Source organism: Semicossyphus pulcher, unplaced genomic scaffold, assembly GCF_022749685.1.
Source record: "Semicossyphus pulcher isolate SPU_LCO1_2020_fin unplaced genomic scaffold, fSemPul1.0.p SCAF_9, whole genome shotgun sequence".
Lineage (NCBI taxonomy): Eukaryota > Metazoa > Chordata > Actinopteri > Labriformes > Labridae > Semicossyphus > Semicossyphus pulcher.
The window spans coordinates 25,495,517-25,523,418 of NW_027211770.1; the positions used below are offsets into that span (position 1 = coordinate 25,495,517).

Below are 27,902 nucleotides of genomic sequence, written 5' to 3' on the forward strand. Positions count from 1 at the left end.
TTCAGCCTTGCAGTAAAAAGGGCCGCTGACTTGAGAAGCTTTCATCTGAAAAACACGTCCAGTCCCAACAAACGTCTCCCGGCCTCCGTCAGCTCCGTACCAGGTGTAGTTCTTTACAGCTGGGTTGGCACTGCTGCTGCATGTCAGAGTCACAATGCTGCCTTCTTGTACGGGACCAGAGGGACGGACTGAAACTGTGGTCCCTTTGGGTGAATCTGAAAAATGAGTTATACAACATGAATATGAATCGTAGGGCGTCGCAGACGATATGCTTATCTACCAGTTTGATACTATCCAATACTTGGTTGATGATTCAATGTGTTTGTTCTCTGCCCTGTGTATGTATAGGTGTGTTTCAGCAGGGCAGAGCAATGCACACTTTGGTGAGCGCCCTGACCATCACAGGGAAGCATTTTCTCTTTTACCTAGGGACGCTGCGTCCACTGTGAAACCAAAATACATTGTTGATGTATTATTTTACCCCAAACGATGATCTTCTCCTTAAACTGACCAAGTAGTTTTGGTGCCTTAATTTAACCAAACTGTTACTCGCAAAGACCCCTGTGTGAAATACTGTGTTTAAGGGAGTCCAGTATTTACATATCACACCCAGTCTGAGTCAAAAATCAGAATGCACAGATGTGATGGCCTGAGTAGCAACATGGGAGATGATTTTACAACACATGCAAAAAAATATTGAGTGAAAAAATGAAGTGAATCTATTTTTTCCCCCAATCCTAATAAATGGTACTTGTTACAATGAGGGCTGTGACGGTCCTGAATTTCTCTGAGGTGAAACACTAACGCCCCTGTGTGGTTCGGTGGTTAACTGCGGCCGTCTGTATTTCTATTGTTGTTATCATTCCTCTGTTTTTGGGACATTTCTGGACGTCAATCGCAGGGCAGTGGTCTGGAGCTCAGCCACAGTCCGTAGGTCGAGACTAAATGAAAACGTGGCGCCAAGGTGACATGGCTGTCTCTCTGCTCTGCTCTCTGTCTGTCTGCAACAGACACTATGGTAACTTCTACATCTTTATGAGACGTGAAAGGGACTTCACAATATTTCTCTAATATTTCTGTTTCGCTGCTTTATTTACATTAACGATGCTTGCTCTCTTATCTTCCTGTCTATGACGCTCTACCACAGCTGCTCTCCCTCTTTTGCTCCCGGCAGCTTTAGGTTGAAAATCTGACTGTAGATGTGTTTTTTTTTAAAGCTTCAGTACCTTTCTGTACTATCGAAAGTAAAATGACGTAGAGCAAAACTGTACACACGGGATCTCGTCTGCGGTTACCGTCACAGCCGTAGTTACAGTTTCTGTTGTAAGTGATTATATCTACATTGTTAAGACAGATTAAGTTAACTGACAACCTTTTTTGCATCTGAAAAAACGGCTTTTCTAAATGTCCAGTATTAATCTAGAATATTTAAAGTTGAGGGGGCAACTCATATTGAGATGGATTTATTTTAACAGATGTTGCACAGAAATGTCTGGGTAAGACTGTTAGTGAAAGGAACATGAAACCGCTTGAAATGATACATACACTGAACGTCTATTTGTGTGTTGTTCGATTGCCCGGCTCCCAAATCATTTTCAGCCTTGCAGAAAAAAGCACCGCTGTCTTTCGAAGCTTTAATGTTGAAATCACGTCCAGTCCCAACAGACGTCTCCCGGCCTCCGTCAGCTCTGTACCAGGTGTAGTTCTTTACAGCTGGGTTGGCACTGCTGCTGCATGTCAGAGTCACATTTTGGTCTTCTTGTACGGGACCAGAGGGACGGACTGAAACTGTGGTCCCTTTGGGTGAAACTGAAAAATTACAAATGATTCCTTGTATTATTTAAAAGTAAAAAGTAATCAGACACGTGGAATGAAATGACATTAACCATGTTTTTATCTGGGCATCAAGGCATCAGAAATGTAACAGTCTGGAGGGTACAATTCTTTACTATCTAGTTTTGTTTCTGAGGCATATTTGAACGTATCAAAATGGTTGACAAATATGTTTCTGTTGCATCAAAGGACCAATTGTTTTATCCCTCATTCAAAGCAAGTCGAGAGATGAATTATAAAATGAACTTACATGAAATATCAGCTGTGATACTGGTCTTTACAGATGACTCAGTGCTGCCATCTTGTTTTTTATAGACAGCAGTACAGGAGATTTCCTGTTTGTGATGGAGGTGTGATGCATTGAATTTCACCACAGAGGTCTTGATTTTGGTTTTGTCCTGATTCTCTCGCAGTGTCTCCTGACCTTCACCCAGGCCGGGGGTCCATGTCAGAGTTGGAGAAAGGGACAGACAGGGAGCTCGAGCCGAGCACGTCAGAGTCACTGAGGTTCCCTCCTTCACCTTCAGTGTGGAAGGATTCAGAGTCGGTCTGGGTGGATTATCTGGTGTGAAGGTAAACAAACTCTTTTATTATTTAAGGGGTGTTTTTGCAGGAAGCAATTGATGCAAAGCAAAGTTATAAACAAACTAGTACATGGAAAGTGAATAACTGAAATGTAAATTAAGGACTCTGAAACTTACCTGTGAATGCAATGCTCAAGGTTCTATAACTAAAGACATATTTCAGCCTATTTTCACAGTGCAGTCTGAAGTAATAGTTATTGCTGGGACGAGGTTGCATGTTATTCAGGGTTGTGGTGCAGTCTTTATTCATTAAGTCACCTGTCAACGTTCCTGTTATTTGACTTTGTTGTGGAGCTCTGCTATCAAACACTAACATGTTACCATCATTCCATAATGCTATACATGTGCTATCTAAGTTTGATTGATGTTCATCTGGTATGTCAAAGGAGCAGGGGATGGTCACACAGGATCCCCTCAGAACCTCTATAGTCTGTGGCATAGTGACCTGAAACCATCCACACAGGGCACCTGAAACACAACAAACAAATCATTGAATAAGAAGAAGTGGGTACTACTGAAGACTGATGAGAAATTACATGAGCAACAGTTTTTCTAGATGTTTGAATCACAAATAACCATTTTAAACATCAAAAGATAAAGTTCACACACAAAACACATTTTGCCTCTCAGCGGTCTATTCGCTGCAGCATGTCTTGAATTTTTGACTAGTACTGTGAAGTTCTAGTTTTGAAAAAGTGATATGATTTTATAAAATTGCATGACATTATTTTGCCATATGCAAACGAACAACTCACCTTGCAGCAGACAGCCAATGAGAAGGAGAGTGAGAGCTGCAGCCATCTTTGTGTGTCAGAAAAGGCAGAAAGTCTGGAGATTACACGTACCGATTTATGTTTGGTAAAATTCATTCTAAATGAACTCAGATTTTAATAATAAGGTCATTTAAGGCCATTATTGAATGCCATATTTTCAAATGTTCTAAAGTTGGTCATTGCTACAACACGCTGCTTTTGTTAACAAGATGAAGAAGATGTTGTGATGATAAAAAGGTAAAACAGGAAGCTATGCTGCACGCATCTTTTATCAATTCATTTTCTATTTTCCTACAAAGCTTTAATCTGTTTTAGGCAACTTGTATATTAGACATAAAAAATGTAAAAAAGCACAACTGAATGACAGCTTTAGATTGTCAAAGACTTCTGGTATCTGATGGCATTACACTTACACAGTTGTCAAACACTGGAGCAGAAAGTTTGCCAACTTTCACAAAGTAAAGATATTTTTTTCTCAGCGTAAATACAACTTAGACCTAATATTCACTTTTTTATAATCTTGTATGACATAAAAATGGATTATTAATTATGTTTCAAACAAAAGCCAGATAACTTACGTTTTTGGCAAGTCTTTTGAGCAGAGGGGTGAAAAATGTTTAGTGAAGTGAAGTTCCTTAAAATTCGTGCTGCTTTTTCAGACAGCCTGCAGCAACTGACGTGAAATGAGGATGTTACAATAGCGGACATGGGTATTGCAATAAATGCACAGTACTCATCTGAAATGTTTTTCCGTGCCACATCAGTTCTGATCCTACTTTAACTTCACAAATTAATTATAATATTTGTAATATCAACTTGGTAATAGAAATGTCTTCAAATGATTATAACTTAAACATCTATGATGCACCTTTATTGTCAAAGGAATTTACACTGTTTAATTTGAATACATGAACATAATGATTTAATATGACAATAAAAACCATCAATTTCACAGGAATCAATGAACCTTTATTCATACTGGAGAGATCATTGAGGGGAAACCCTCATTCACAATGATATCGAGTTAATTACAGAAACAATTAAAGTGACAAACAACAAAGCATTTGAAGAACCAGACGACAACGACTACCGGGAAACATCTCTGGTAACTTGGCAGATAATCATCAAGGCACTGAGTTGATCTTGACCTTAGAGCCACACAGATATGGGAGACGGGTGTCAATACTCATTTTAAATGGGGAAATTGACTGAAAACCGATATGGGGGCCAAAGTAGTGCATTTTTGAGCACGTCTAACAATGGACCTTTCCTCTTCAGATCATGCCTCTATTATGCAGTATGATGAAAAGGTCTTCAGAGTGCTGCTTTCTTCAACAAATAAGAGTATTTATTAACATTACTATTTACTGTCAACCAATCCAATCCACTTTATTTATATAGCACATTTTAAAAACAACAAGGTTACCAAAGTGCTGCACAACAGATAAAAACAGTAAGTAAGTAAAATTCAAATGTTGAAATAAATATATAAAAAGTAAAAGATTAAAAAACCTCAATAAAATAAAAGCATATAAAAACACTAAAATATACATAAAACACAAAACAACAACCAATGATTTAGAAACAATAAAAGACAAACAGAGACCACACAACTCTCATGCTGGATTAAAAGCCAAGGAATAAAAATGCGTTTTAAGACGAGATTTAAAAGTATCTAAAGTGGGGGCAATTTTGATGTGGGTGGGTAGCTCATTCCACAATTTAGGAGCTACCACTGAAAAAGCACGGTCACCCCTGGTCTTATGTCTGCTCTTTGGGATGACAAGACGCAGCTGATCAGCGGACCGCAATGCTCTTGAGGGGGTGTAGGTGTGTATGAGGTCTGTGATGTACTGAAGCGCCCGACCATTTAATTTGCAATTAAAATAAAAAAATGGACAGGGAGCCAGTGGAGGGAGGCGAGAACGGGGGTAATGTGTTCATGCTTGCGCGTTCCTGTTAAAAGACGAGCAGCCGCGTTTTGGACTAACTGTAAGCGAGCGAGGGAGGCCTGGTTGATGCCAGTGTAAAGTGCATTACAGTAGTCCAAACGGGTCGAGATAAAAGCATGAATCAAGCACTGAAAATCATTAAAAGATACAACAGATTTAATTTTAGATAAAAGCCTCAGATGATAAAAACTTGTTTTAACTACCGAGTTTATCTGTTTATCAAGTTTAAAATCACTGTCCATGTTGACGTCGAGGTTTGTGACTATGGGTTTTACATATGACTGCAGGGAGCCCAGGTCTATAGGAGGGACATCACAGCCTCGACTGGGTCCAAACACCATGACCTCAGTTTTGTCTTCATTTAACTTTAAAAAATGAAAAGCCATCCATGCCTTGATGTCCTTTAGACACTCTAGTAGGGGTATCAGGGAGCTCTTATCATTTCTCTTAAGCGGCAGGTAGATTTGGGAGTCGTCCGCATAAAAATGGTAAGAGATGCCATGTTTTTTTAAAATTAAACCAAGGGGGAGCATGTAACAACCAGTTGTAGGGCGCACCACAGTCTGTGATGCTCTTCTACATGTGCTGCAGACGGTACTGAGAGTTTGTAAACTGGAGTTGGGGCACTATCTGCTGCACAAACTATGTGATGACAAAGCATTGTTTGCAATATGTGCTCTGTACAGAAAAAGTCATTATATTGGTGTATGTCGAGATAAGATACACACAGATACGGATTTATATGTAATATGTGGGTTGAGCACTAGTTGACACAGTTTTTTTTGTCTTTAAACTGTACTCTTGAGACTGTCCCATAGACTACATAAAAAGATGGACGACATGACAGCTCCCTAAAAGTGAAGCCAAACCCTCTCTATCGCCCCCTGCTGACTGGCTGCAGTATAGGTCATAAAGCCCGCCTCCTCCATGTTAACAGATGGGACACGAGTCAAACTGTAAAATCAAAATACACGTCAAATACAATTTTCTCAAACATGGTTTCTGTCATTATAGTTAGTTGCTGATTGGTGTCAAAGGGTTCATTTTTCTGATAAATTTATTTTTAATGAGTTATTTGATGCTGTAAAAAGGATGATTGACAGCTCTGTTGACAAATACGACTCCTGCAGCCCATCTGTTCTGAATTAGCAGAGTAGAGGAGGAACGGCGAGAGGAGACGTAACTAAAACAATCACTACAGTCATTGAAGTTTCCATATCTGCGAACGTCTGCTTCAGACCAACACAAAGAAGCTGTTCTGTTGTTTAATATGTCAACATGCGGGATCCTTGCTGTTTTTTCGGCAAGTTATGTTTGTGTTTTGGTTAGCGGAAGTGGCTAGGGTCGTCCATCTATATATTCAGTCATTGGACTGTCCTCTTTGGTGCAGTGCCATGTTAATCTTGTTCTCTTTGAAAGGCTTCATGACAAAGACATGTTTATATCCTCATTGAAAATCTGCTTTATGTTCTAAATAAAACACGCACATCTTGACCGGTCGAGCTTTAATACCTACAAACGTGACACAGACACCACCTAAAAAAGGTTTCTTTAGCATCAATAGTTTGTCTCTGATGAAGTTTAAACCAGACTTGAGCATCAGAGGCTTCATTGGGAAAGTACTTACTTACAATCGATATGTAGTTATCCATGTTTTATGTTGAACACACTCACATCACAAAGTGATTATTTAAGCTAATGCAGAAAGAGCAGAGTGAGAGAGCATGAACTTTTGTTTGAATGATCATTTTTGACGTGGGCCAATGACGTCATACTCTGGAGATCTGTCTCTGTGATCCATCCGCATGTAGGTTCCATCGCCCTGCTCCTGTGGCTTCACATTCTTTCTTTGTTTCCTTTAGAGAAAATATAAAACGATAAAAAAAGATACTTATATTTACACCAAATATCTTGATCAGCGCAGATTTCATACAAAAAGCAACCCAGTGTAATAACATACCAGAGGTACACCATGCAGAATGTTAAGATGATGTTCCACGTGAGACACACACCAGTAACAGCCAGGACCAGAACTCCACCGTAGGGGCCACAAAGTTGTTCAGGATCTGTCATAACAAATACAATAATATTCTTATCATATCCCTGTTCTAGTGTTATACTAATGCAACATTGACTCAGCTACAAATTAGCAGCAAATGCCCATTTTGCCACAAGTTGTAAATAATTCAGTCCGGACAAATAAAACAACGTTTTAATCTTGTGTTAAATTCCAACCCCTTAAGTCCTTACTGAAGCCATTCACTTTTTCATTAACAAGTACGCTATAGCATTGTGGAAAATTAATAATTCAAATGGATGACTTTTATTTTTAGAATGAGGTCGAATTAATTTTATTATAAAAAAAGAACCTCCATCTTTGGGGACTGATTACACTGACGCTGCTTATGTGTTTACAATTATGAGTGTGGCAGTAGAAATAATTTCCAGGCCTTTTCTTGTTCAGGATTTTAAACAAAAGAAAATATCACATTTGCCATTACTTATTAAATAAGTTAATAAATGTTTCCAGAAATCCAGAAGATTTCACACTTATTAACAAAACTTGCTGAGGTGGAGCAATCTAGAAACTGAAAGAAGAGAAGAGGCTTAAACAACTTTGAATCAGAAAACTTTATATTCCGATTTGTTTCCTGTTTTGACGTGTTGCATATTGTAGGTTGGAAAGGGTTAACTAGTAGGTTGAAAAGTGTCTCATGATGATAGCTCAGGGTGCACCACAGAAATCTTGAATTCCCAAACATAGTGGCTTCAAACTTCTGAATAAAGCAGTTAGTGAAAAAGTCTCTTACTTTGTTAATCAGTGCACTGAATAAATCTAAAGACCTATCAGGTTTTATACAACTTAGCGTCGTGCATTTCATACATACACTGAACGTCTATTTGTGTGTTGTTCGATCGTCCAGCTCCAAGATCATTTTCAGCCTTGCAGAAAAAAGGGCCGCTGACTTGAGAAGCTTTCATCTTAAAAACACGTCCAGTCCCAACAAACGTCTCCCGGCCTCCGTCAGCTCTGTACCAGGTGTAGTTCTTTACAGCTGGGTTGGCACTGCTGCTGCATGTCAGAGTCACAATGCTGCCTTCTTGTACGGGACCAGAGGGACGGACTGAAACTGTGGTCCCTTTGGGTGAATCTGAAAAATGAGTTATACAACAGGAATATGAATCGTAGGGCGTCGCAGACGATATGCTTATCTACCAGTTTGATACTATCCAATACTTGGTTGATGATTCAATGTGTTTGTTCTCTGCCCTGTGTATGTATAGGTGTGTTTCAGCAGGGCAGAGCAATGCACACTTTGGTGAGCGCCCTGACCATCACAGGGAAGCATTTTCTCTTTTACCCAGGGACGCTGCGTCCACTGTGAAACCAAAATACATTGTTGATGTATTATTTTACCCCAAACGATGATCTTCTCCTTAAACTGACCAAGTAGTTTTGGTGCCTTAATTTAACCAAACTGTTACTCGCAAAGACCCCTGTGTGAAATACTGTGTTTAAGGGAGTCCAGTATTTACATATCACACCCAGTCTGAGTCAAAAATCAGAATGCACAGATGTGATGGCCTGAGTAGCAACATGGGAGATGATTTTACAACACATGCAAAAAAATATTGAGTGAAAAAATGAAGTGAATCCATTTTTTTCCCCAATCCTAATAAATGGTACTTGTTACAATGAGGGCTGTGACGGTCCTGAATTTCTCTGAGGTGAAACACTAACGCCCCTGTGTGGTTCGGTGGTTAACTGCGGCCGTCTGTATTTCTATTGTTGTTATCATTCCTCTGTTTTTGGGACATTTCTGGACGTCAATCGCAGGGCAGTGGTCTGGAGCTCAGCCAACAGTCCGTAGGTCTAGACTAAATGAAAACGTGGCGCCAAGGTGACATGGCTGTCTCTCTGCTCTGCTCTCTGTCTGTCTGCAACAGACACTATGGTAACTTCTACATCTTTATGAGACGTGAAAGGGACTTCACAATATTTCTCTAATATTTCTGTTTCGCCGCTTTATTTACATTAACGATGCTTGCTCTCTTATCTTCCTGTCTATGACGCTCTACCACAGCTGCTCTCCCTCTTTTGCTCCCGGCAGCTTTAGGTTGAAAATCTGACTGTAGATGTGTTTTTTTTTAAAGCTTCAGTACCTTTCTGTACTATCGAAAGTAAAATGACGTAGAGCAAAACTGTACACACGGGATCTGGTCTGCGGTTACCGTCACAGCCGTAGTTACAGTGTCTGTTGTAAGTGATTATATCTACATTGTTAAGACAGATTAAGTTTACTGACAACCTTTTTTGCAGTGCATCTGAAAAAACGGCTTTTCTAAATGTCCAGTATTAATCTAGAATATTTAAAGTTGAGGGGGCAACTCATATTGAGATGGATTTATTTTAACAGATGTTGCACAGAAATGTCTGGGTAAGACTGTTAGTGAAAGGAACATGAAACCGCTTGAAATGATACATACACTGAACATCTATTTGTGTGTTGTTCGATTGCCCGGCTCCCAAATCATTTTCAGCCTTGCAGAAAAAAGCACCGCTGTCTTTAGAAGCTTTAATGTTGAAATCATGTCCAGTCCCAACAAACGTCTCCCGGCCTCCGTCAGCTCCGTACCAGGTGTAGTTCTTTACAGCTGGGTTGGCACTGCTGCTGCATGTCAGAGTCACATTTTGGTCTTCTTGTACGGGACCAGAGGGACGGACTGAAACTGTGGTTCCTTTGGGTGAAACTGAAAAATTACAAATGATTCCTTGTATTATTTAAAAGTAAAAAGTAATCAGACACGTGGAATGAAATGACATTAACCATGTTTTTATCTGGGCATCAAGGCATCAGAAATGTAACAGTCTGGAGGGTACAATTCTTTACTATCTAGTTTTGTTTCTGAGGCATATTTTAACGTATCAAAATGGTTGACAAATATGTTTCTGTTGCATCAAAGGACCAATTGTTTTATCCCTCATTCAAAGCAAGTCGAGAGATGAATTATAAAATGAACTTACATGAAATATCAGCTGTGATACTGGTCTTTACAGATGACTCAGTGCTGCCATCTTGTTTTTTATAGACAGCAGTACAGGAGATTTCCTGTTTGTGATGGAGGTGTGATGCATTGAATTTCACCACAGAGGTCTTGATTTTGGTTTTGTCCTGATTCTCTCGCAGTGTCTCCTGACCTTCACCCAGGCCGGGGGTCCATGTCAGAGTTGGAGAAAGGGACAGACAGGGAGCTCGAGCCGAGCACGTCAGAGTCACTGAGGTTCCCTCCTTCACCTTCAGTGTGGAAGGATTCAGAGTCGGTCTGGGTGGATTATCTGGTGTGAAGGTAAACAAACTCTTTTATTATTTAAGAGGTGTTTTTGCAGGAAGCAATTGATGCAAAACAAAGTTATAAACAAACTAGTACATGGAAAGTGAATAACTGAAATGTAAATTAAGGACTCTGAAACTTACCTGTGAATGTAATGCTCAAGGTTCTTTTACTAAAGTCATATTTCAGCCCATTGTGACAGTGCAGTCTGAAGTAATAGTTATTGCTGGGAGGAGGTTGCATGTTATTCAGGGTTGTGGTGCAGTCTTTTTTCAATAAGTCACCTGTCAATGTTCCTGTTATTTGACTTTGTTGTGGAGCGCTGCTGTCAAACACGAACATGTTACCATCATTCCATAATGCTATACATGTGCTATCTAAGTTTGATTGATGTTCATCTGATATGTCAAAGGAGCAGGGGATGGTCACACAGGATCCCCTCAGAACCTCTATAGTCTGTGGTACAGTGACCTCAAACTGTCCACACAGGGCACCTGAAACACAACAAACAAATCATTGAATAAGAAGAAGTGGGTACTACTGAAGACTGATGAGAAATTACATGAGCAACAGTTTTTCTAGATGTTTGAATCACAAATAACCATTTTAAACATCAAAAGATAAAGTTCACACACAAAACACATTTTGCCTCTCAGCGGTCTATTCGCTGCAGCATGTCTTGAATTTTTGACTAGTACTGAGAAGTTCTATTTTTGAAAAAGTGATATGATTTTATAAAATTGCATGACATTATTTTGCCATATGCAAACGAACAACTCACCTTGCAGCAGACAGCCAATGAGAAGGAGAGTGAGAGCTGCAGCCATCTTTGTGTGTCAGAAAAGGCAGAAAGTCTGGAGATTACACGTACCGATTTATGTTTAGTAAAATTCATTCTAAATGAACTCAGATTTTAATAATAAGGTCATTTAAGGCCATTATTGAATGCCATATTTTCAAATGTTCTAAAGTTGGTCATTGCTACAACACGCTGCTTTTGTTAACAAGATGAAGAAGATGTTGTGATGATAAAAAGGTAAAACAGGAAGCTATGCTGCACGCATCTTTTATCAATTCATTTTCTATTTTCCTACAAAGCTTTAATCTGTTTTAGGCAACTTGTATATTAGACATAAAAAATGTAAAAAAGCACAACTGAATGACAGCTTTAGATTGTCAAAGACTTCTGGTATCTGATGACATTACACTTACACAGTTGTCAAACACTGGAGCAGAAAGTTTGCCAACTTTCACAAAGTAAAGATATTTTTTTCTCAGCGTAAATACAACTTAGACCTAATATTCACTTTTTTATAATCTTGTATGACATAAAAATTAATTATTAATTATGTTTCAAACAAAAGCCAGATAACTTACGTTTTTGGCAGGTCTTTTGAGCAGAGGGGTGAAAGATGTTTAGTGAAGTGACGTTCCTTAAAATTCGTGCTGCTTTTTCAGACAGCCTGCAGCAACTGACTTGAAATGAGGAAGTCACAATAGCGGACATGGGTGTTACAATAAATGTACAGTACTCATCTGAAATGTTTTTCCGTGCCACATCAGTTCTGATCCTACTTTAACTTCACAAATATTCTTTGTTTCAATGTTCCTCATCTTTGGACCTTAAATTAATTTCACAGGAATCAATGAACCTTTATTCATACTGGAGAGATCATTGAGGGGAAACCCTCATTCACAATGATATCGAGTTAATTACAGAAACAATTAAAGTGACAAACAACAAAGCATTTGAAGAACCAGACGACAACGACTACCGGGAAACATCTCTGGTAACTTGGCAGATAATCATCAAGGCACTGAGTTGATCTTGACCTTAGAGCCACACAGATATGGGAGACGGGTGCCAATACTCATTTTAAATGGGGAAATTGACTGAAAACCGATATGGGGGCCAAAATAGTGCATTTTTGAGCACGTCTAACAATGGACCTTTCCTCTTCAGATCATGCCTCTATTATGCAGTATGATGAAAAGGTGTTCAGAGTGCTGCTTTCTTTAACAAATAAGAGTATTTATTAACATTACTATTTACTGTCAACCAATCCAATCCACTTTATTTATATAGCACATTTTAAAAACAACAAGGTTACCAAAGTGCTGCACAACAGATAAAAACAGTAAGTAAGTAAAATTCAAATGTTAAAATAAATATATAAAAAGTAAAAGATTAAAAAAACACAATAAAATAAAAGCATATAAAAACACTAAAATATACATAAAACACAAAACAACAACCAATGATTTAGAAACAATAAAAGACAAACAGAGACCACACAACTCTCATGCTGGATTAAAAGCCAAGGAATAAAAATGCGTTTTAAGACGAGATTTAAAAGTATCTAAAGTGGGGGCAATTTTGATGTGGGTGGGTAGCTCATTCCACAATTTAGGAGCTACCACTAAAAAAGCACGGTCACCCCTGGTCTTATGTCTGCTCTTTGGGATGACAAGACGCAGCTGATCAGCGGACCGCAATGCTCTTGAGGGGGTGTAGGTGTGTATGAGGTCTGTGATGTACTGAGGCGCCCGACCATTTAATTTGCAATTAAAATAAAAAAATGGACAGGGAGCCAGTGGAGGGAGGCGAGAACGGGGGTAATGTGTTCATGCTTGCGCGTTCCTGTTAAAAGACGAGCAGCCGCGTTTTGGACTAACTGTAAGCGAGCGAGGGAGGCCTGGTTGATGCCAGTGTAAAGTGCATTACAGTAGTCCAAACGGGTCGAGATAAAAGCATGAATCAAGCACTGAAAATCATTAAAAGATACAACAGATTTAATTTTAGATAAAAGCCTCAGATGATAAAAACTTGTTTTAACCACCGAGTTTATCTGTTTATCAAGTTTAAAATCACTGTCCATGTTGACGTCGAGGTTTGTGACTATGGGTTTTACATATGACTGCAGGGAGCCCAGGTCTATAGGAGGGACATCACAGCCTCGACTGGGTCCAAACACCATGACCTCAGTTTTGTCTTCATTTAACTTTAAAAAATGAAAAGCCATCCATGCCTTGATGTCCTTTAGACACTCTAGTAGGGGTATCAGGGAGCTCTTATCATTTCTCTTAAGCGGCAGGTAGATTTGGGAGTCGTCCGCATAAAAATGGTAAGAGATGCCATGTTTTTTAAAAATTAAACCAAGGGGGAGCATGTAACAACCAGTTGTAGGGCGCACCACAGTCTGTGATGCTCTTCTACATGTGCTGCAGACGGTAGAGAGTTTGTAAACTGGAGTTGGGGCACTATCTGCTGCACAAACTATGTGATGACAAAGCATTGTTTGCAATATGTGCTCTGTACAGAAAAAGTCATTATATTGGTGTATGTCGAGATAAGATACACACAGATACGGATTTATATGTAATATGTGGGTTGAGCGCTAGTTGACAGTTTTTTTTGTCTTTAAACTGTACTCTTGAGACTGTCCCATAGACTACATAAAAAGATGGACGACATGACAGCTCCCTAAAAGTGAAGCCAAACCCTCTCTATCGCCCCCTGCTGACTGGCTGCAGTATAGGTCATAAAGCCCGCCTCCTCCATGTTAACAGATGGGACACGAGTCAAACTGTAAAATCAAAATACACGTCAAATACAATTTTCTCAAACATGGTTTCTGTCATTATAGTTAGTTGCTGATTGGTGTCAAAGGGTTCATTTTTCTGATAAATTTATTTTTAATGAGTTATTTGATGCTGTAAAAAGGATGATTGACAGCTCTGTTGACAAATACGACTCCTGCAGCCCATCTGTTCTGAATTAGCAGAGTAGAGGAGGAACGGCGAGAGGAGACGTAACTAAAACAATCACTACAGTCATTGAAGTTTCCATATCTGCGAACGTCTGCTTCAGACCAACACAAAGAAGCTGTTCTGTTGTTTAATATGTCAACATGCGGGATCCTTGCTGTTTTTTCGGCAAGTTATGTTTGTGTTTTGGTTAGCGGAAGTGGCTAGGGTCGTCCATCTATATATTCAGTCATTGGACTGTCCTCTTTGGTGCAGTGCCATGTTAATCTTGTTCTCTTTGAAAGGCTTCATTACAAAGACATGTTTATATCCTCATTGAAAATCTGCTTTATGTTCTAAATAAAACACGCACATCTTGACCGGTCGAGCTTTAATACCTACAAACGTGACACAGACACCACCTAAAAAAGGTTTCTTTAGCATCAATAGTTTGTCTCTGATGAAGTTTAAACCAGACTTCAGCATCAGAGGCTTCATTGGGAAAGTACTTACTTACAATCGAGTTAAGTTATCCATGTTTTATGTTGAACACACTCACATCACAAAGTGATTATTTAAGCTAATGCAGAAAGAGCAGAGTGAGAGAGCAATGAACTTTTGTTTGAATGATCATTTTTGACGTGGGCCAATGACGTCATACTCTGGAGATCTGTCTCTGTGATCCATCCGCATGTAGGTTCCATCGCCCTGCTCCTGTGGCTTCACATTCTTTCTTTGTTTCCTTTAGAGAAAATATAAAATGATAAATAAAGATACTTATATTTACACCAAATATCTTGATCAGCGCAGATTTCATACAAAAAGCAACCCAGTGTAATAACATACCAGAGGTACACATGCAGAATGTTAAGATGATGTTCACCGTGAGAGACACACCAGTTAAAGCCAGGACCAGAACTCCACCGTAGGGGCCACAAAGTTGCTCAGGATCTGTCATAACAAATACAATAATATTCTTATCATATCCCTGTTCTAGTGTTATACTAATGCAACATTGACTCAGCTACAAATTAGCAGCAAATGCCCATTTTGCCACAAGTTGTAAATAATTCAGTCCGGACAAATAAAACAACGTTTTAATCTTGTGTTAAATTCCAACCCCTTAAGTCCTTACTGAAGCCATTCACTTTTTCATTAACAAGTACGCTATAGCATTGTGGAAAATTAATAATTCAAATGGATGACTTTTATTTTTAGAATGAGGTCGAATTAATTTTATTATAAAAAAAGAACCTCCATCTTTGGGGACCGATTACACTGACGCTGCTTATGATAGGTGTTTACAATTATGAGTGTGGCAGTAGAAATAATTTCCAGGCCTTTTCTTATTCAGGATTTTAAACAAAAGAAAATATCACATTTGCCATTACTTATTAAATAAGTTAATAAATGTTTCCAGAAATCCAGAAGATTTCACACTTATTAACAAAACTTGCTGAGGTGGAGCAATCTAGAAACTGAAAGAAGAGAAGAGGCTTAAACAACTTTGAATCAGAAAACTTTATATTCCGATTTGTTTCCTGTTTTGACGTGTTGCATATTGTAGGTTGGAAAGGGTTAACTAGTAGGTTGAAAAGTGTCTCATGATGATAGCTCAGGGTGCACCACAGAAATCTTGAATTCCCAAACATAGTGGCTTCAAACTTCTGAATAAAGCAGTTAGTGAAAAAGTCTCTTACTTTGTTAATCAGTGCACTGAATAAATCTAAAGACCTATCAGGTTTTATACAACTTAGCGTCGTGCATTTCATACATACACTGAACGTCTATTTGTGTGTTGTTCGATCGTCCAGCTCCAAGATCATTTTCAGCCTTGCAGAAAAAAGGGCCGCTGACTTGAGAAGCTTTCATCTGAAAAACACGTCCAGTCCCAACAAACGTCTCCCGGCCTCCGTCAGCTCTGTACCAGGTGTAGTTCTTTACAGCTGGGTTGGCACTGCTGCTGCATGTCAGAGTCACATTTTGGTCTTCTTGTACGGGACCAGAGGGACGGACTGAAACTGTGGTCCCTTTGGGTGAATCTGAAAAATGAGTTATACAACATGAATATGAATCGTAGGGCGTCGCAGACGATATGCTTATCTACCAGTTTGATACTATCCAATACTTGGTTGATGATTCAATGTGTTTGTTCTCTGCCCTGTGTATGTATAGGTGTGTTTCAGCAGGGCAGAGCAATGCACACTTTGGTGAGCGCCCTGACCATCACAGGGAAGCATTTTCTCTTTTACCCAGGGACGCTGCGTCCACTGTGAAACCAAAATACATTGTTGATGTATTATTTTACCCCAAACGATGATCTTCTCCTTAAACTGACCAAGTAGTTTTGGTGCCTTAATTTAACCAAACTGTTACTCGCAAAGACCCCTGTGTGAAATACTGTGTTTAAGGGAGTCCAGTATTTACATATCACACCCAGTCTGAGTCAAAAATCAGAATGCACAGATGTGATGGCCTGAGTAGCAACATGTGAGATGATTTTAAAACACATGCAAAAAAATATTGAGTGAAAAAATGAAGTGAATCTATTTTTTCCCCCAATCCTAATAAATGGTACTTGTTACAATGAGGGCTGTGACGGTCCTGAATTTCTCTGAGGTGAAACACTAACGCCCCTGTGTGGTTCGGTGGTTAACTGCGGCCGTCTGTATTTCTATTGTTGTTATCATTCCTCTGTTTTTGGGACATTTCTGGACGTCAATCGCAGGGCAGTGGTCTGGAGCTCAGCCAACAGTCCGTAGGTCGAGACTAAATGAAAACGTGGCGCCAAGGTGACATGGCTGTCTCTCTGCTCTGCTCTCTGTCTGTCTGCAACAGACACTATGGTAACTTCTACATCTTTATGAGACGTGAAAGGGACTTCACAATATTTCTCTAATATTTCTGTTTCGCCGCTTTATTTACATTAACGATGCTTGCTCTCTTATCTTCCTGTCTATGTCGCTCTACCACAGCTGCTCTCCCTCTTTTGCTCCTGGCAGCTTTAGGTTGAAAATCTGACTGTAGATGTGTTTTTTTAAAGCTTCAGTACCTTTCTGTACTATCGAAAGTAAAATGACGTAGAGCAAAACTGTACACACGGGATCTCGTCTGCGGTTACCGTCACAGCCGTAGTTACAGTGTCTGTTGTAAGTGATTATATCTACATTGTTAAGACAGATTAAGTTTACTGACAACCTTTTTTGCAGTGCATCTGAAAAAACGGCTTTTCTAAATGTCCAGTATTAATCTAGAATATTTAAAGTTGAGGGGGCAACTCATATTGAGATGGATTTATTTTAACAGATGTTGCACAGAAATGTCTGGGTAAGACTGTTAGTGAAAGGAACATGAAACCGCTTGAAATGATACATACACTGAACGTCTATTTGTGTGTTGTTCGATTGCCCGGCTCCCAAATCATTTTCAGCCTTGCAGAAAAAAGCACCGCTGTCTTTAGAAGCTTTAATGTTGAAATCACGTCCAGTCCCAACAAACGTCTCCCGGCCTCCGTCAGTTCCGTACCAGGTGTAGTTCTTTACAGCTGGGTTGGCACTGCTGCTGCATGTCAGAGTCACATTTTGGTCTTCTTGTACGGGACCAGAGGGACGGACTGAAACTGTGGTTCCTTTGGGTGAAACTGAAAAATTACAAATGATTCCTTGTATTATTTAAAAGTAAAAAGTAATCAGACACGTGGAATGAAATGACATTAACCATGTTTTTATCTGGGCATCAAGGCATCAGAAATGTAACAGTCTGGAGGGTACAATTCTTTACTATCTAGTTTTGTTTCTGAGGCATATTTGAACGTATCAAAATGGTTGACAAATATGTTTCTGTTGCATCAAAGGACCAATTGTTTTATCCCTCATTCAAAGCAAGTCGAGAGATGAATTATAAAATGAACTTACATGAAATATCAGCTGTGATACTGGCCTTTACAGATGACTCAGTGCTGCCATCTTGTTTTTTATAGACAGCAGTACAGGAGATTTCCTGTTTGTGATGGAGGTGTGATGCATTGAATTTCACCACAGAGGTCTTGATTTTGGTTTTGTCCTGATTCTCTCGCAGTGTCTCCTGACCTTCACCCAGGCTGGGGGTCCATGTCAGAGTTGGAGAAAGGGACAGACAGGGAGCTCGAGCCGAGCACGTCAGAGTCACTGAGGTTCCCTCCTTCACCTTCAGTGTGGAAGGATTCAGAGTCGGTCTGGGTGGATTATCTGGTGTGAAGGTAAACAAACTCTTTTATTATTTAAGGGGTGTTTTTGCAGGAAGCAATTGATGCAAAACAAAGTTATAAACAAACTACTACATGGAAAGTGAATAACTGAAATGTAAATTAAGGACTCTGAAACTTACCTGTGAATGTAATGCTCAAGGTTCTATAACTAAAGTCATATTTCAGCCTATTTTCACACTGCAGTCTGAAGTAATAGTTATTTCTGGGAGGAGGTTGCATGTTATTCAGGGTTGTGGTGCAGTCTTTTTTCAATAAGTCACCTGTCAACGTTCCTGTTATTTGACTTTGTTGTGGAGCGCTGCTGTCAAACACGACCCTGTTACCATCTTTCCATAATGCTTTACATGTGCTATCTAAGTTTGATTGATGTTCATCTTCTATGTCAAAGGAGCAGGGGATGGTCACACAGGATCCCCTCAGAACCTCTATAGTCTGTGGTACAGTGACCTCAAACTGTCCACACAGGGCACCTGAAACACAACAAACAAATCATTGAATAAGAAGAAGTGGGTACTACTGAAGACTGATGAGAAATTACATGAGCAACAGTTTTTCTAGATGTTTGAATCACAAATAACCATTTTAAACATCAAAAGATAAAGTTCACACACAAAACACATTTTGCCTCTCAGCGGTCTATTCGCTGCAGGATGTCTTGAATTTTTGACTAGTACTGCGAAGTTCTAGTTTTGAAAAAGTAATATGATTTTATAAAATTGCATGACATTATTTTGCCATATGCAAACGAACAACTCACCTTGCAGCAGACAGCCAATGAGAAGGAGAGTGAGAGCTGCAGCCATCTTTGTGTGTCAGAAAAGGCAGAAAGTCTGGAGATTACACGTACCGATTTATGTTTCGTAAAATTCATTCTAAATGAACTCAGATTTTAATAATAAGGTCATTTAAGGCCATTATTGAATGCCATATTTTCAAATGTTCTAAAGTTGGTCATTGCTACAACACGCTGCTTTTGTTAACAAGATGAAGAAGATGTCGTGGTGATAAAAAGGTAAAACAGGAAGCTATGCTGCACGCATCTTTTATCAATTCATTTTCTATTTTCCTACAAAGCTTTAATCTGTTTTAGGCAACTTGTATATTAGACATAAAAAATGTAAAAAGCACAACTGAACGACAGCTTTAGATTGTCAAAGACTTCTGGTATCTGATGACATTACACTTACACAGTTGTCAAACACTGGAGCAGAAAGTTTGCCAACTTTCACAAAGTAAAGATATTTTTTTCTCAGCGTAAATACAACTTAGACCTAATATTTACTTTTATATAATCTTGTATGACATAAAAATGGATTATTAATTATGTTTCAAACAAAAGCCAGATAACTTACGTTTTTGGCAGGTCTTTTGAGCAGAGGGGTGAAAGATGTTTAGTGAAGTGACGTTCCTTAAAATTCGTGCTGCTTTTTCAGACAGCCTGCAGCAACTGACTTGAAATGAGGATGTCACAATAGCGGACATGGGTATTGCAATAAATGTACAGTACTCATCTGAAATGTTTTTCCGTGCCACATCAGTTCTGATCCTACTTTAACTTCACAAATACTCTTTGTTTCAATGTTCCTCATCTTTGGACCTTAAATTAATTATAATATTTGTAATATCAACTTGGTAATAGAAATGTCTTCAAATGATTATAACTTAAACATCTATGATGCACCTTTATTGTCAAAGGAATTTACACTGTTTAATATGAATACATGAACATAATGATTTACTATGACAATAAAAACCATCAATTTCACAGGAATCAATGAACCTTTATTCATACTGGAGAGATCATTGAGGGGAAACCCTCATTCACAATGATATCGAGTTAATTACAGAAACAATTAAAGTGACAAACAACAAAGCATTTGAAGAACCAGACGACAACGACTACCGGGAAACATCTCTGGTAACTTGGCAGATAATCATCAAGGCACTGAGTTGATCTTGACCTTAGAGCCACACAGATATGGGAGACGGGTGCCAATACTCATTTTAAATGGGGAAATTGACTGAAAACCGATATGGGGGCCAAAATAGTGCATTTTTGAGCACGTCTAACAATGGACCTTTCCTCTTCAGATCATGCCTCTATTATGCAGTATGATGAAAAGGTCTTCAGAGTGCTGCTTTCTTTAACAAATAAGAGTATTTATGAACATTATTATTTACTGTCAACCAGTTGTAGGGCGCACCACAGTCTGTGATGCTCTTCTACATGTGCTGCAGACGGTAGAGAGTTTGTAAACTGGAGTTGGGGCACTATCTGCTGCACAAACTATGTGATGACAAAGCATTGTTTGCAATATGTGCTCTGTACAGAAAAAGTCATTATATTGGTGTATGTCGAGATAAGATACACACAGATACGGATTTATATGTAATATGTGGGTTGAGCACTAGTTGACACAGTTTTTTTTGTCTTTAAACTGTACTCTTGAGACTGTCCCATAGACTATATAAAAAGATGGACGACATGACAGCTCCCTAAAAGTGAAGCCAAACCCTCTCTATCTCCCCCTGCTGACTGGCTGCAGTATAGGTCATAAAGCCCGCCTCCTCCATGTTAACAGATGGGACATGGGTCAAACTGTAAAATCAAAATACACGTCAAATACAATTTTCTCAAACATGGTTTCTGTCATTATAGTTAGTTGCTGATTGGTGTCAAAGGGTTCATTTTTCTGATAAGTTTATTTTTAATCAGTTATTTGATGCTGTAAAAAGGATGATTGACAGCTCTGTTGACAAATCCGGCTCCTGCAGCCCATCTGTTCTGAATTAGCAGAGTAGAGGAGGAACGGCGAGAGGAGACGTAACTAAAACAATCACTACAGTCATTGAAGTTTCCATATCTGCGAACGTCTGCTTCAGACCAACACAAAGAAGCTGTTCTGTTGTTAAATATGTCAACATGCGGGATCCTTGCTGTTTTCTCGGTAAGTTATGTTTGTGTTTTGGTTAGCGGAAGTGGCTAGGGTCGTCCATCTATATATTCAGTCATTGGACTGTCCTCTTTGGTGCAGTGCCATGTTAATCTTGTTCTCTTTGAAAGGCTTCATGACAAAGACATGTTTATATCCTCATTGAAAATCTGCTTTATGTTCTAAATAAAACACGCACATCTTGACCGGTCGAGCTTTAATACCTACAAACGTGACACAGACACCACCTAAAAAAGGTTTATTTAGCATCAATAGTTTGTCTCTGATGAAGTTTAAACCAGACTTGAGCATCAGAGGCTTCATTGGGAAAGTACTTACTTACAATCGATATGTAGTTATCCATGTTTTATGTTGAACACACTCACATCACAAAGTGATTATTTAAGCTAATGCAGAAAGAGCAGAGTGAGAGAGCAATGAACTTTTGTTTGAATGATCATTTTTGACGTTGGCCAATGACGTCATACTCTGGAGATCTGTCTCTGTGATCCATCGACATGTAGGTTCCATCGCCCTGCTCCTGTGGCTTCACATTCTTTCTTTGTTTCCTTTAGAGAAAAAAAATAAATAAAAAAAGATACTTATATTTACACCAAATATCTTGATCAGCGCAGACTTCATACAAAAAGCAACCCAGTGTAATAACATACCAGAGGTACACCATGCAGAATGTTAAGATGATGTTCACCGTGAGAGACACCCCAGTTACAGCCAGGACCAGAACTCCACCGTAGGGGCCACAAAGTTGCTCAGGATCTGTCATAACAAATACAATAATATTCTTATCATATCCCTGTTCTAGTGTTATACTAATGCAACATTGACTCCGCTACAAATTAGCAGCAAATGCCCATTTTGCCACAAGTTGTAAATAATTCAGTCCGGACAAATAAAACAACGTTTTAATCTTGTGTTAAATTCCAACCCCTTAAGTCCTTACTGAAGCCATTCACTTTTTCATTAACAAGTACACTATAGCATTGTGGAAAATTAATAATTCAAATGGATGACTTTTATTTTTAGAATGAGGTTGAATTAATTTTATTATAAAAAAAGAACCTCCATCTTTGGGGACTGATTACACTGACGCTGCTTATGATAGGTGTTTACAATTATGAGTGTGGCAGTAGAAATAATTTCCAGGCCTTTTCTTTTTCAGGATTTTAAACAAAAGAAAATATCACATTTGCCATTACTTATTAAATAAGTTAATAAATGTTTCCAGAAATCCAGAAGATTTCACACTTATTAACAAAACTTGCTGAGGTGGAGCAATCTAGAAACTGAAAGAAGAGAAGAGGCTTAAACAACTTTGAATCAGAAAACTTTATATTCCGATTTGTTTCCTGTTTTGACGTGTTGCATATTGTAGGTTGGAAAGGGTTAACTAGTAGGTTGAAAAGTGTCTCATGATGATAGCTCAGGGTGCACCACAGAAATCTTGAATTCCCAAACATAGTGGCTTCAAACTTCTGAATAAAGCAGTTAGTGAAAAAGTCTCTTACTTTGTTAATCAGTGCACTGAATAAATCTAAAGACCTATCAGGTTTTATACAACTTAGCGTCGTGCATTTCATACATACACTGAACGTCTATTTGTGTGTTGTTCGATCGTCCAGCTCCAAGATCATTTTCAGCCTTGCAGAAAAAAGGGCCGCTGACTTGAGAAGCTTTCATCTGAAAAACACGTCCAGTCCCAACAAACGTCTCCCGGCCTCCGTCAGCTCTGTACCAGGTGTAGTTCTTTACAGCTGGGTTGGCACTGCTGCTGCATGTCAGAGTCACAATGCTGCCTTCTTGTACGGGACCAGAGGGACGGACTGAAACTGTGGTCCCTTTGGGTGAATCTGAAAAATGAGTTATACAACATGAATATGAATCGTAGGGCGTCGCAGACGATATGCTTATCTACCAGTTTGATACTATCCAATACTTGGTTGATGATTCAATGTGTTTGTTCTCTGCCCTGTGTATGTATAGGTGTGTTTCAGCAGGGCAGAGCAATGCACACTTTGGTGAGCGCCCTGACCATCACAGGGAAGCATTTTCTCTTTTACCCAGGGACGCTGCGTCCACTGTGAAACCAAAATACATTGTTGATGTATTATTTTACCCCAAACGATGATCTTCTCCTTAAACTGACCAAGTAGTTTTGGTGCCTTAATTTAACCAAACTGTTACTCGCAAAGACCCCTGTGTGAAATACTGTGTTTAAGGGAGTCCAGTATTTACATATCACACCCAGTCTGAGTCAAAAATCAGAATGCACAGATGTGATGGCCTGAGTAGCAACATGTGAGATGATTTTACAACACATGCAAAATAATATTGAGTGAAAAAATGAAGTGAATCCATTTTTTCCCCCAATCCTAATAAATGGCACTTGTTACAATGAGGGCTGTGACGGTCCTGAATTTCTCTGAGGTGAAACACTAACGCCCCTGTGTGGTTCGGTGGTTAACTGCGGCCGTCTATATTTCTATTGTTGTTATCATTGCTCTGTTTTTGGGACATTTCTGGACGTCAATCGCAGGGCAGTGGTCTGGAGCTCAGCCAACAGTCCGTAGGTCGAGACTAAATGAAAACGTGGCGCCAAGGTGACACGGCTGTCTCTCTGCTCTGCTCTCTGTCTGTCTGCAACAGACACTATGGTAACTTCTACATCTTTATGAGACGTGAAAGGGACTTCACAATATTTCTCTAATATTTCTGTTTCGCTGCTTTATTTACATTAACGATGCTTGCTCTCTTATCTTCCTGTCTATGTCGCTCTACCACAGCTGCTCTCCCTCTTTTGCTCCCGGCAGCTTTAGGTTGAAAATCTGACTGTAGATGTGTTTTTTTAAAGCTTCAGTACCTTTCTGTACTATCGAAAGTAAAATGACGTAGAGCAAAACTGTACACACGGGATCTGGTCTGCGGTTACCGTCACAGCCGTAGTTACAGTGTCTGTTGTAAGTGATTATATCTACATTGGTAAGACAGATTAAGTTTACTGACAACCTTTTTTGCAGTGCATCTGAAAAAACGGCTTTTCTAAATGTCCAGTATTAATCTAGAATATTTAAAGTTGAGGGGGCAACTCATATTGAGATGGATTTATTTTAACAGATGTTGCACAGAAATGTCTGGGTAAGACTGTTAGTGAAAGGAACATGAAACTGCTTGAAATGATACATACACTGAACGTCTATTTGTGTGTTGTTCGATCGTCTAGCTCCAAGATCATTTTCAGCCTTGCAGAAAAAAGCACCGCTGACTTGAGAAGCTTTAATTTTGAAATCACGTCCAGTCCCAACAAACGTCTCCCGGCCTCCGTCAGCTCCGTACCAGGTGTAGTTCTTTACAGCTGGGTTGGCACTGCTGCTGCATGTCAGAGTCACATTTTGGTCTTCTTGTACGGGACCAGAGGGACGGACTGAAACTGTGGTTCCTTTGGGTGAAACTGAAAATTACAAATGATTCCTTGTATTATTTAAAAGTAAAAAGTAATCAGACACGTGGAATGAAATGACATTAACCATGTTTTTATCTGGGCATCAAGGCATCAGAAATGTAACAGTCTGGAGGGTACAATTCTTTACTATCTAGTTTTGTTTCTGAGGCATATTTGAACGTATCAAAATGGTTGACAAATATGTTTCTGTTGCATCAAAGGACCAATTGTTTTATCCCTCATTCAAAGCAAGTCGAGAGATGAATTATAAAATGAACTTACATGAAATATCAGCTGTGATACTGGTCTTTACAGATGACTCAGTGCTGCCATCTTGTTTTTTATAGACAGCAGTACAGGAGATTTCCTGTTTGTGATGGAGGTGTGATGCAGTGAATTTCACCACAGAGGTCTTGATTTTGGTTTTGTCCTGATTCTCTCGCAGTGCCTCCTGACCTTCACCCAGGCCGGGGGTCCATGTCAGAGTTGGAGAAAGGGACAGACAGGGAGCTCGAGCCGAGCACGTCAGAGTCACTGAGGTTCCCTCCTTCACCTTCAGTGTGGAAGGATTCAGAGTCGGTCTGGGTGGATTATCTGGTGTGAAGGTAAACAAACTTTTTCATTATTTAAGGGGTGTTTTTGCAGGAAGCAATTGATGCAAAACAATGTTATAAACAAACTAGTACATGGAAAGTGAATAACTGAAATGTAAATTAAGGACTCTGAAACTTACCTGTGAATGTAATGCTCAAGGTTCTTGTTACGTGTGGCCAAATAGCAGTACCCTGTGTGTGGGTGTGTGTGTGTGTGTCTCCGCCCTGCTCTGCCTGAGCTCAGGTGCTGGCAATCACCTGAGCAGGTTAAAAGGAGACAGCAGTGGGGCGGCTCTCTCTCTCTCTCTGTCATTTGCAGGTGTGGTGCCGGAGGGGGGAGGTGGCGCTGGCCGCGAAGTCTTTTGTGGTTTTTCCCTGATTTGCATTTGAAGTCAGTTCCCCGGCCTGTTAGAGCGTCCGGGCTTTGTTATTTTCATTTGGGTTTGAGTTCCTGGTAGTCCTGTTTTCGTGTCCTTATTGTTTTCTCTTTATAGATTAGTTTTGGGTTAGGTAGTTTAGTCGGGAGGAACCCCGGATGCGACGGTCGTGGCAGGCTGGTCTGGGGTCTCTTCTCTCCTTTTGTTCATTTTGGCCAGGAACTCGTGCCTCTTTTGTTTTGTTCTGGGTTGCTTAATTATCGGGGTTTGGTTGTGTTTGGCTTCGTTCGTTTTGTTTGCATCAAATAAATACTCCTTTGTTATTGACTGTGCTGAGTCGGCGTCCTTTAATATGTTACTGGCCTTGTTGTGTTCGAGTCTTTGCTTTTGTTTACGTTAGGGCCGTAACATATTTGGGGGCTCGTCTGTTTCATGTTGGGTCTTCTCTTTTGCAGACTCCAACCGTGAGTGCCGTTTGTTTTACAGGTTGTACAAGCCGTACCGGGGTGACTTTGTGGTGTGCCTTTGTTGTCACTGACATGTGTTTGGCTTGTTTGTTGTGATTATTGTGCAAGCTGTGTCGTTGTGACGTGTGTGTCGGCATTGTTGTTCATGGTACTTTGGTTTGCTGTGTGTTTACAACCTGGGTTTTGGTGTTTTGTTAAACAGCGCACTCGTGCACCGTGTTTTTTTTTGGTGCTGTTGTTTTTTTCCTTTTTGTCTAGCCGGTGTTTTTTTTTTTTTTCTCCGCGTCATGGAGTTTAGTGCTGCGGAATTTGTCGCTCATCCGACACTAGAGGAGTTTCATTCATGCACTAAGGAGCATTTAATTTCTCTGGCCAGTTTCCTTGAGATCCCTGTGTCTAGGCAGATGAAGAAGCAATCTATTAAAGCTGAACTCTGGCCTGTGTTATCTGAGAAGGGTCTTCTGCTGAGTGAAGCGACTGTGAAGGGTGCAGGTGCATGTTCAGATGTGGGTGAAGCGGTCCGTCTCAAGGAGTTAGAGATTGAGATGCGCCGTCTAGATTTGAAAGAGAAGGAGTTGAGTAATGATATAGAGGTACGGAAGATGGAGGAGGAAACGAAGAGGCAGGTTCGTCTGAAAGAGCTGGAGCTGCGGCAGTCCTCTCCATCTTCGTCTTCCTCCTCCTCTAGTGGTTTTGACATCAATAAATGTATCCGTTTTGTTCCGTCTTTTAATGAAAGAGATGTTGATAAATATTTCACCTTGTTTGAACGTGTCGCTAATACCTTGCAGTGGCCCAAGCAGGTGTGGCCTTTACTTTTGCAGTGTGTGTTCACAGGTAAAGCTCAGGATGCCTATGCGTCTTTGCCATCTGATCTGAGCCTGGATTATGAGCACGTTAAAGCGGCTGTGCTGAGGGCGTATGAGTTGGTGCCCGAGGCATATCGCCAGAAGTTCCGACGTCTTAAGAAGGTAGATGACCAGACATATGTGGAATTTGGCCATGAGAAAGAAGTGTTGTTTGATCGCTGGTGTCGTTCTCTGCAGATTTCTGATTTTGATAACTTACGTGATTTGGTGCTCGTGGAAGACTTTAAAAATTGCCTGCCTGAACGGATGGTGACACACATCAATGACCGTAAGTTACGGAGAGTTTCTGAAGCTGCAGTGTTTGCGGATGAGTACGTTTTGACGCATAGGGACAGCTATGATAGACCACAGTCATCCCTGGGGCGCAGTTTCTCTGCACCCAGGCCCCCTGTGCCTCAGCAGCCGAGTGGGGATGGGGGCGTGAAGTCAGGGGGACGAGAGAGTGTGGGGGCTAAGGAGAGTGACAGGGTTTTTTTTTTTTTGTAAGAAACGCGGTCACACTGTTGATTATTGTTTTGCCTTGAACAATAGAAACAGGTCTCCTAAAGCTGTTAATTTGTTAAAAACTGAACGCTCACTGGGTCAGTCTCACAGCGGTTTCAGTTCCCCTTCTGAGCGGTCTCTTCCGGGGAAACCTGATGACGTTATTTTGCCTTTCATTATGAAGGGGTCGGTCTCGCTGACTGCTGGTGGGCCGAAAGTTCCTGTACTGACGAGGTCCTAAACAACGTCTAGTA

General features: G+C 40.0%; 2 protein-coding genes across 2 annotated transcripts in view; both read right to left on the bottom strand.

Annotated features, from left to right (window-relative positions):
- Nucleotide 1: 1 nt before the first annotated feature.
- On the bottom strand, nucleotides 2–19,908 carry LOC138584213 (B-cell receptor CD22-like). Its single transcript, XM_069656388.1, has 11 exons — nucleotides 19,822–19,908; nucleotides 19,227–19,299; nucleotides 18,589–18,939; nucleotides 18,138–18,449; nucleotides 17,600–17,863; nucleotides 16,002–16,265; nucleotides 9,631–9,894; nucleotides 8,031–8,294; nucleotides 1,546–1,809; nucleotides 57–215; nucleotides 2–6 (listed from the first exon to the last, which is right to left on the bottom strand). The coding sequence occupies exons 2-11, from the start codon at nucleotides 19,270–19,272 to the stop codon at nucleotides 2–4; spliced, it is 2,193 nt and encodes a 730-aa protein (XP_069512489.1). The 5' UTR covers nucleotides 19,273–19,299; nucleotides 19,822–19,908.
- A 1,951-nt stretch (nucleotides 19,909–21,859) lies between these two features.
- LOC138584214 (B-cell receptor CD22-like) overlaps nucleotides 21,860–27,902 on the bottom strand; it is a 17,758-nt gene continuing 11,715 nt past the window's right edge. Inside the window, exons 9-13 of the mRNA XM_069656389.1 lie at nucleotides 25,142–25,315; nucleotides 24,605–24,868; nucleotides 23,007–23,270; nucleotides 22,074–22,179; nucleotides 21,860–21,971 (exon numbers count right to left, since the gene is read on the bottom strand). Of these exons, the coding sequence (XP_069512490.1) occupies nucleotides 21,860–21,971; nucleotides 22,074–22,179; nucleotides 23,007–23,270; nucleotides 24,605–24,868; nucleotides 25,142–25,315 (920 nt within the window). The remainder of the gene's footprint in view (nucleotides 21,972–22,073; nucleotides 22,180–23,006; nucleotides 23,271–24,604; nucleotides 24,869–25,141; nucleotides 25,316–27,902) is intronic.

Coding starts and splice junctions, on each gene's coding strand:
- LOC138584213 (XM_069656388.1), bottom strand. CDS start 19,272: ATGGCTGCAGCTCTCACTCTCCTTCTCATTGGCTGTCTGCTGCAAG. Junction 9,895..16,001: donor CACACAAATAGACGTTCAGT/GTATGTATGAAA, acceptor GTAATTTTTCAG/TTTCACCCAAAGGAACCACA. Junction 8,295..9,630: donor CACACAAATAGATGTTCAGT/GTATGTATCATT, acceptor CTCATTTTTCAG/ATTCACCCAAAGGGACCACA.